General features: G+C 36.9%; 1 protein-coding gene across 1 annotated transcript; it reads right to left on the minus strand.

The window, feature by feature from the left end:
• Positions 1 to 2,962: 2,962 nt before the first annotated feature.
• FABP12 (fatty acid binding protein 12) lies at positions 2,963 to 8,622 on the minus strand. The gene is made up of 4 exons (XM_032421879.1): positions 8,166 to 8,622; positions 6,036 to 6,208; positions 4,812 to 4,913; positions 2,963 to 3,043 (listed from the first exon to the last, which is right to left on the minus strand). Exons 1-4 carry the CDS (start codon positions 8,272 to 8,274, stop codon positions 2,978 to 2,980), a joined length of 450 nt encoding a protein of 149 aa, XP_032277770.1. The 5' UTR covers positions 8,275 to 8,622; the 3' UTR covers positions 2,963 to 2,977.
• Between the last annotated feature and the right edge of the window lie 548 nt (positions 8,623 to 9,170).

Here is a 9,170-nt window from a genome sequence, read left to right on the forward strand (position 1 = left end):
TTCATTAGCTCAGGGTTGTGAGATCCAGCCCTGTGTCAGGCTCTGTGCTGGGCATGGAGCCTGCTTAAGATTCTTTCTCTCCTTTTCCCTCTGCCCCCCACCCCCCATCCATGTGCGCTCTCTCTCTCTCTCTCTCTAAAAAAAAGAAAGAAAAAAAGAAAGAAAAGAAAAAAATGCAAAAAACTTCTCCTGGCTTAGGATGAACAGGCTATGCCTCTCTAGGAATAAGTTCACACTCCCTATATATCCTGAATAGTGATTACTGACTTGAACGGAATGGGTACAAAGTGCATGGAGGCTGCAGCATGGAGGGATGCACTCCCTAAGACAGACGTCCTGATAAGGTGTGCACTAGAGCCCATGTGTGCCTCCCTCGCCAGGTTGTCCTCACTCTTGCTGCTTCTGCCACCCTTGTTGCTAGTTTTCTTCTCACCTGGGCAAGGCAATTATCTATCCACTAAGAAAGTGGTATTAGATCTTTCTCTCTAGGTGAAAGCATTTGGTTTTTAATCTGTTATTTATAAATTCCTGAGATGAACGTGCCAATGTGATACTTTTTAAACAGATCTCTTCTCTTTCGAGTCAGTCAAGGGCAGGGAACACAACTTAGCTTTCCTTTGATCACCCTTCTCATGCAGTGCTGGGTACACGGTGAATGTGCAGTAAATCCTGAATTACAACATCATACCAAAGCCAAGAGCACTGTGTGTGAAGCTCCCGTATCCACTGACCCTTCAGGTATCAGAGCAGCGCTGGGTTCCATTTCAGGGGGGAGAATGCTTCTTTCCAATTTCTGTGCAACATGCTGTCCCCGGGCCCTGCAGCACGCTGCTCGGGTGCACAGCATCCACAGGGTGGTGGGAAAATAGCTCCCTCGGCCTCAGCCTGTGATCCTCTCTATCCAGTCCAAGCAGCCAGAGGATGTTTTTCTATGCCTTCCATTATCTTCTTCACCATTTCAGTAACGGAAAAATAAACAAGCACTTCTCGCACTCCCACTGGAGCTTCAAGATCCCCTAATATATCAATTGAGGCAAATAAGCAGTGAACGGGTCACGAGTCCCAACAGTCAAACTCTGTGTCATCGCCTGGACCAAGCTGGGCATCCTGCCACAGGTTTTAACACAAAGGATAGTGGTGCCTGGGTGGCTCAGTCGGTGGAGCGTCAGCCTTCCGCTCGGGTCCTGGGATCGAGCCCCCCCATCAGGCTCCCTGCTCAGCGGGAGGCCTGCTTCTCCCCTCTCTCTGCCCCTCCCCCTGCTTGTGCTCTGTCTCTCTCTCTCTCTCAAATAAATAAATAAATAAATGAAAGCTTTAAAAAAATAAATAAAGGGAAGCTTGTTTCTTCATTAGTTGGATGTAGTGTTACATTGATCTGTAATTGTACACTGTGAACCTGTTTCTATCTTGATTCCCTCTGTTAACAGCTGTGAGGTGAACTATCCAGAAACATGGGTTCTGGTTCCAGGTCCTCCTAAAACCATCAGGGTGCTATGGAAATGTACAGTTTACCCATTTGGGCCCGTCTCTCCATCGACACAATAAAGTGATCAGTCCACCAGTTCCTGAAATCCCTCCCTGTCCTAAACTGCATAAGGTTCGGTGCTAATAAAACAGAATATTCTCCTTTGCCTTCGCTTTTAGTGTGATGGTAGTAGTATGTGTTTTCTATAAAAAGAGCTTGCTAATATATTAGATTGTCAGTTACTGCTCTAGTTGCAGACCTGTGCATTATTCGTTCACGTACATTGAGGTATAACCTGTGAGACACACGGTGTCCCAGCTAGTTTATTAAAAAATTAATATTTTACCTTTTGACCCCCTTCACCCATTTCTCCCAGTGGATGAAGGGGGTTAAAAGGTAAAAAGAAAAAAAAGGAACTGAAAACTATGATCCAATGAAGCTTCCTTGTTAATTATAAGTTTGATCTAAGCATAAATTTTTACCAATAAGACAGAAAATAGTTTCTTACATACCAATTCTTTTAAGATGGGTAAATGCTTAAGTTAGTACTTCCAATGGTCCTCATCCTATTAATTTTAAATTGTTGCACACTACTAATTTTAGATAATTGCCCTGGTGTGCAAGGAATTGAAAAACACTGAGAGGCTCACAAAATAAATGGTTATGTTAGAAAATGCTCAGTGAAATTAGCATAGATGTTTATAACAAAATTTTTCTTTATAGAGTTCTATTCATATCAGTGCGTGATGTAATAATTTCGACATTAAATTAAAAATTCTGAGCATTTAGGACAAAATTCTTTCTAAATACAAATCATCATATACTGTAATAAGTTAAATCTGAAATATGAATCATTCCGAACAGCCTCCAATGTCATTTGATTGTAAACTCTCTCAGGGCATGGATTCTTCTGTTTTGTTTTCTGATGTATCTCCAGCACCTATAAAAAGATATTTTTGTTGTTGTTTTTAAAGATTTATTTATTTATTTGAGAGAGAGAGCGTGCACATGAGCATGGTGGGGAGGGGCAGAGGGAGAGAGAATCTCAAGCCGACTCCACGGCTGAGCACAGAGCCCAATGTGGGGCTCAACTCCACGACCCAGAAATCACGAGGCCAAGATTACGACCTGAGCAGAAACCAAGAGTCAGATGCTCAACCAACTGCATCACCCAGGCACCCCAAAAAGATTTTTTTTAATTAATACTATTTTCCCAATATAGTGCAGATCATGTTGAATATAAAGGATTGACATAATATGAGAAAAAAATCAACATGAAGTGCCTTTCTGAATGAATTATAGCAGCCTTGAGTTGAACAGGATATATCACGTGGTTTCCCAGAGCTCCCAATACCAAGGTGGTATATAATACAGCCATATAAAGTAAGCAAACCAGAATTGCCGATGCTTGTGCACAGGCTCTCTCATATTAACAGTTGTAACATTTTACTTTGGAGTTTTATTTAAACAACCTCAGCAGTTTGGATCACAGTTTGGGGGTGCTTAAGAGTTTCAGACTGAGTTTGTTTGTACTCTCTCGTACATCCGAGTGCAGATAACATTGTTCACGGCACTTTCCTAGAAGACAAATGAAGGATGAGACAATTCAGTATTATTGGTGAAACTGACTTTTAGAACAATGCAAACCAAGTACTATCCATACACACATTCTTTAAAAATCTTGAAAAGAGATCTATGTAGACAACTATAGATACCAACTATTTGTTAGCTGATTTTGCTAGCAAAATGGCAAATCGTATGTTATATATGATATATGTGGTTATACATATATATGGTATATATGTAATGTGTGTATATGTATATATACAAAAATGGCAAATCATATATATGATATATGTGGTTTAACACATATGGTATATATGTAATGTGTATATATATATATATATATACACACACAAATGGCAAATCATATATATGGTATATGTGGTTATACATATATATGGTGTATATATATAATGTGTGTGTATATATGTACAAAAAACAAGGCAAATAGTATAAAATTTGAAGTCTGTTAAAACATTTTAAATGCCTATGGTGAAGCATTTTTGCTAATTTATATAACCTACATTTTTCAAATAATAACATTAAGTTACATTGATGTAATATTTTATGGTTTTTAGAGCACTAATATATACATGATGGTATTTAATTCTCTCAAAAAAACCATGAAGACAGTCCTACATTTTTGAAGGCAAGTAAACTCAATCTTGGAGAGGATAAATGACTCATCCAAAGTCACAGAAGTACTGAATGGCAGAGATGGAAATGCACATTTTGAATTCTGAATCTATATTCTTCCTAGTGAATTAAAAACATATCTGTTCGGTGATTAATGTCATTATAAGGAGAAATAAAATCAAGTATCCTTAGTCTTCCACTTATTACTTTATAAGTAAATGTACTCTTCATTGTTGAAAGAAAAAAAATCCTTACATTAAGAAATGAGGATAGGTTTTTTTTTTTACTTCCACATAATTCTTACATATTCCCTTAGAACTATTTGACATTATGTCCAAAATTGTCATTTTATTCATTTCAGTGGAACTGGGGGTTTGGGAAGAAAATCATTGGCGTAGTTCCCTCCATTGTGTAGAAGGGAGAAAGATGACCTGAGAAGCCATCCTCAAAGGGAGCAGAATGGACTCAAAAAAGTATACATTGGAATTAAGCCAGCCTGGGTTTTAATCCCAGCAGCACCATGTTTTTCTTAGGTAATATCCTTAGGTAAGTCAGTGGCTGACTCTCAGTTTTCTCAACTGTTAAATAAGCTAATTAGTCTTACCTCACAGAATTATTGTGAGGATTAGGTAAATAATATATGAAAACATGCAAACACGGTAGCCACAGAAATGTTCGTTTTTAATTGTGTCAACTCATCCATACACCAAGGAGACACCACTTAAGCTTTGTATTAGTTTAAATTTCCTTTTCATGTGTTTGTTTGGTGTTGAGCTGGAAAACAGTGAGAAATTAATCTTTGTATGGAGCAAAGGATTAGCAACAACCCACAATCCCTGCTGAAATCTTCATTGCACAAATACGTGCTGGTTTTGGCTTATGTGCAAGTCAAAGAATTAGGCGACACAACTTTTTTATTTTCTTTAGCGTTTTAGTTCCTCAACCCATGCGCATTTTATAATATTTATGATCATGCATAAATATTATATCTATTATATTTATCTGCCAATGTCTTCCCCCATTCTTATAAAGCAAGAGAAAAAAGAAAATTACATTGACTTCTATTATTTTATAACAAGCTATTTGAATGATTTTATATACAGGTGTTAGAGCAGGTGACAAAAATAATGACAAACAGCTCACTCACCACCACCATTTTCCCATCCACCAACTTTCTCTTTATGGTGTTCTCTTTGCCATCCCAGTCTTGAACCTGAATCAAAGAGTCCTTATCGAAGGTTACCACACTCTGAAAACGGATGAAACGGAATTCAGCTCAGACTGTCACATTTGAATACCAACATTTTATCAAGGACCAAATCCTTTTCAGCGGTTGTGATATTCTCAGGCAGTTCTGGAATGGTGTTTACAGTTTTATTTATATTTTAAGACTTTGTCAACACTAAATTTGTTGGCTGATTATTCTGAGGGAGGAAAAGTTTTATAAGAATAAAAATATATTATCTTGAAGAATAAGTAAAACTCTCTTTTCCCTGAGAAATGAAGAGGGGTAGATATCCTATGCCCTCATTTCCTGCCCGCTCTCCACCGCACGCACAGAAACTTCTCCAAACCCACCACAATGCTGAATATGTATACTAAGTTAGAAAGCAGCTCCCATTGTGTTAAGCCCTGGGGCCTGTGATTAACGTGGTAGTGAGACACAACCTCACCTGAACTGGTTAATATAAGTTTTATTCATTGTAACTTTATCCATAGAAAACTGCTACAAAGTAGGAAGGCAGAACTTTTGTTTCAGAGAAGAATCTAAGGAAATGATTCTCAAAATGCGTCTGCTAAGCATCTGCATCAGAAATGTTAGAAATACATAAACCTGAAAATTAAGAGATGTTAAAAAAAAAAAAAAACCCTGCATATACATAGTCTAGTATTAGACTGGACTGGAAGACTTATCCTATTGCTGAGTGTCATCTCTTTTTTTTTCACTCTAATCAGCTGTGAAAATAACCCTTAACCTGGAAGAAAGAATAATACCCCATTTATCTAGCATGTATGATGTAATTATGTATTCTTTTAAAATTTGACCTCGAGAATATGAAAAAAAATAATAAAAATAAAATTTTAACTAAAAAAAAAGAAAAAAGAAACGTTAGAAATACACAGAAATACTTCGGGTGCCTACCCCAGACATCAGAGCCTGTGGGGATGGGACCTACAAATAGGCACTTTTCACAAGCATCACAGGAGATGTGTATGTATATCAAAATTTAAGATCCTCAGATTTAGGTTTTAGCCCAACGTTTATCTAATACAGACTTTAGATGTGTTTGCTATAATTGTTTACATACTTAGAATGATTTCAAATTGACATTCTTATGAAATGTATCTGAAAGAGTGTTGAAGGCCTCACCTTGGTTTTATAGCCCCCTGGTATGGTTTCCTCAAACTCTTCTCCGAGTTTAAAGGAGATCTCATTATTTTTAAAGATGCTTTTGGTTTTTATAGTGATCAGATCTTCCTGTGTACTGATGGTCACAGTGGGTCTTGCCAGACAGGCAAGTTTCCTGCTGGCTCGTCCTATTCCTGGAAACCACATGAAAGGACACCATAGTTAAATCTGTTGCTGGCTTTAGAAACCCATGTTCACTGCGTAATTCTTTACTAACTAGGAGGTCTGTGAGTTAAGCAGATTTAATGCTGCATGAATTCAAATATCTGAAGCTAGTAGCACCACCATTATAAGTTAAAATAGGTTATATTTTGCAGAAAAAAAATTAATCTCTAGTTTTGGCTACTGGTTGTCATGTTTCTTTAGCCCAGTAGTTATTGATCTTGTTGGTTCATGAACCTCTTTGAAAATTTTATTAAAGCTCCTATTTTGATAAAATATCTCCCTCTTAGCACATGTTGTGATGAGCACCGGGTGTTTTATGCAACCAATGAATCGTCGAACACTACATCAAACACTAATGATGGACTATATGTTGGCTAACTGAACATAATAAAAAAAAATCTCCCTCTTTTAAAATGCACTCATTTATACAGATGAAATACTTTGACATGGTTTATTTAAGAGCTTTATCTCTTCACTTATATTCTTATATGTACATATATAGAGTTTGTTTTTTCCATCATGTGTTTTTTTATTGTGCTAAAATATAGATAACATAAAATTTATCATTTTAACCATTTTAAAGCATACAATTAAGTGGCAATAGGTACGGGGCGCCTGGGTGGCTCAGTCGTTAAGCATCTGCCTTCGGCTCAGGTCATGATCCCAGGGTCCTGGGATTGAGCCCCACATCGAGCTCCCTGCTTGTCAGGAAGCCTGCTTCTCCCTCTCCCACTCCCCCTGCTTGTGTTCCCTCTCTCACTGTGTCTCTCTCTGTCAAATAAATAAAATCTTAAAAAAAAAAAAGTGGCATTAGGTACATTCACAATATTATACAACCATCACCACTATATATAGAATTTTAAAAAATATAAATGTTCTATTATAACAATTGTTATTCAACTTACTTTTCCCCATCTCTATATCTTAAAGATTTTCTGTGTCAGTACACATAGATATAAATTTTTGTCATTGCTACATAATATTTTATAGAGTGTATATATTAATATTTATTTCATCTGTCTCCCTCTTGAGGGACATGTTGTTTGTTTCCACTTTTTCTTATTACAAGTAATGCTATAGTGAACATTCTTACACACACAGCTTTATGCAGTACATGTAGGACTATTTTCTAAAGAAATAGCATCACATGTACAACAATACTTAAGTTAAATTTCTAAGAGAAGATAAATTGGAGAAACACTAATATGGTTCATGAATTCATATTGTGAAACATGATAACAAGTTGTGATGTATTAGATAATGATTCCCAAGGATATTTACACCCAATCCCTAGAACCTGTGAATGTCACTTTATATGCCAAAGGGGATTTTGTAGATATGGTTAACTCAAGGATCTTGAGATAGGGAGCTAATCAGCCATGTGGACCCTAAATGTAATCACAATTTCATTATAAGAAACTTCCCTTATAAGAAAAGGAAGAGGGAGATCAGACTACAGAAGAGGAGAAGGCAATGTCACAATAGGGGCAGAGATTGGAGTGTGGTGCCCAGACACCAAGGAAGGCCAACAGCCATCTCAGCTGGAAAACAAGATCTATTCTGAAGATCCTCTAAAGATTTAGAGCAAATCCTTGTAAAAATGATTATTTTTAAAAAATAATTATGACTTTTTGCTTTAAATTATTTATGGAAATAATTTGCCATTTAGTATATGATGCTTATGTGTTTTATCTATGTAAACCCATGGTAAATTACATGAGGGCAAGAATTCTGTCAATTACAAACTAATTTTGCATAGAACTATATCTAGGTCCTGAACCAATGTTGATCATTTCTATGTGATTGTTTCTATGTTTCTATTGGAGGGAGGGGCCCAAGATTAATCTGAGACCATACAGACCAAGTTTCTGTGCTATCAAATCTCCCCTTCTTACTGGCTATGATATGCAGGTAAAAATGGCTCACCCAGCTCTTTCATATATCTTTCAAAATTTTCACAAGAAATGGATTTCCATGTTCCTTGGAGCCGATCAACCATTCTGTCTAAACTGATCTGAAAGAAAAATAGCATCATTAGGATGAGTATGTTATTGTTGCCTGAAATAGTGTTTTTAATACAATTCTTGTGGATAGTACAGAAAAGTCAGGGGGAAAGGTTAGGAACTCGAATCCTTGTCATCTTTTCTTAATATCATCCAGAGCAGGAAAACTCTCAAATGTAAGCTGGTCAAGATGAAAATGGAAACAGTTTTTGGCAGGACCAGATATAATTTTTTCCATCTCTAATTTAGGATCAAAACTAGGTTTATAAATTCTAGTTCCTTCCCTAAGAACGGTCACACACACACACACGGAGCAATGCATAAGGGGAACTAGGCAGCTATGTTTATGCCCTAGGACACCTGTACTCCAGGTCTTTGTTTCTCTTTCTCTGACCAAGGGTGATCTAGAATAAGCCAATTTATCAGCTGTTTAGAGATCTTATCACACTCTCATTCTTGATAATTTGAACTAAAACCCAGAAGGATTTCATAGATGATTTGGCATTTGAACTAAAAAGTTAAATTTAGTGAGGGCTAGAACAATCATTTTAAACCATGTACATATTGAGCAAGAGAATGAAACATAGAAAAAAAAAAGGAAGGAAAGAGGTTGTGTTCACGCACACACACACACACACACACACACACAGCCTTGTTACTGATGCTTTTCCAGATGTCTGCTCAATTTCCCATAAGCTTAGAGAGTCATCACTGCCATGAGAACACCAAATATCTTCTTAGTAAATCCCCCTTAATTTAGGCTAGGTTCTGTTCCTTTCAATCTTGACTGAAACACTCTGATGTCCACTGATATCTGTAAGGAATCAGAATAGAGGATAAGGAGTATAATAGGAAATACACCAACTAGAGAAGAGGAGATTTCCAAGGTTAAAAGACAAGCACAGCCTTACACATGCCATCAGCTCTG

Source organism: Phoca vitulina, unplaced genomic scaffold, assembly GCF_004348235.1.
Source record: "Phoca vitulina isolate PV1807 unplaced genomic scaffold, GSC_HSeal_1.0 scaffold25, whole genome shotgun sequence".
Lineage (NCBI taxonomy): Eukaryota > Metazoa > Chordata > Mammalia > Carnivora > Phocidae > Phoca > Phoca vitulina.

Bases quoted from the DNA above. Each gene is read 5' to 3' on its own strand.
- FABP12 (XM_032421879.1), bottom strand. From the start codon at position 8,274: ATGATGCTATTTTTCTTTCAGATCAGTTTAGACAGAATGGTTGATCGG. The intron at 6,209-8,165 runs GTGAGCCATTTT...TGTGGTTTCCAG, and splicing joins AAGATATATGAAAGAGCTGG to GAATAGGACGAGCCAGCAGG. The intron at 4,914-6,035 runs GTGAGGCCTTCA...ATCCGTTTTCAG, and splicing joins CAGGGGGCTATAAAACCAAG to AGTGTGGTAACCTTCGATAA.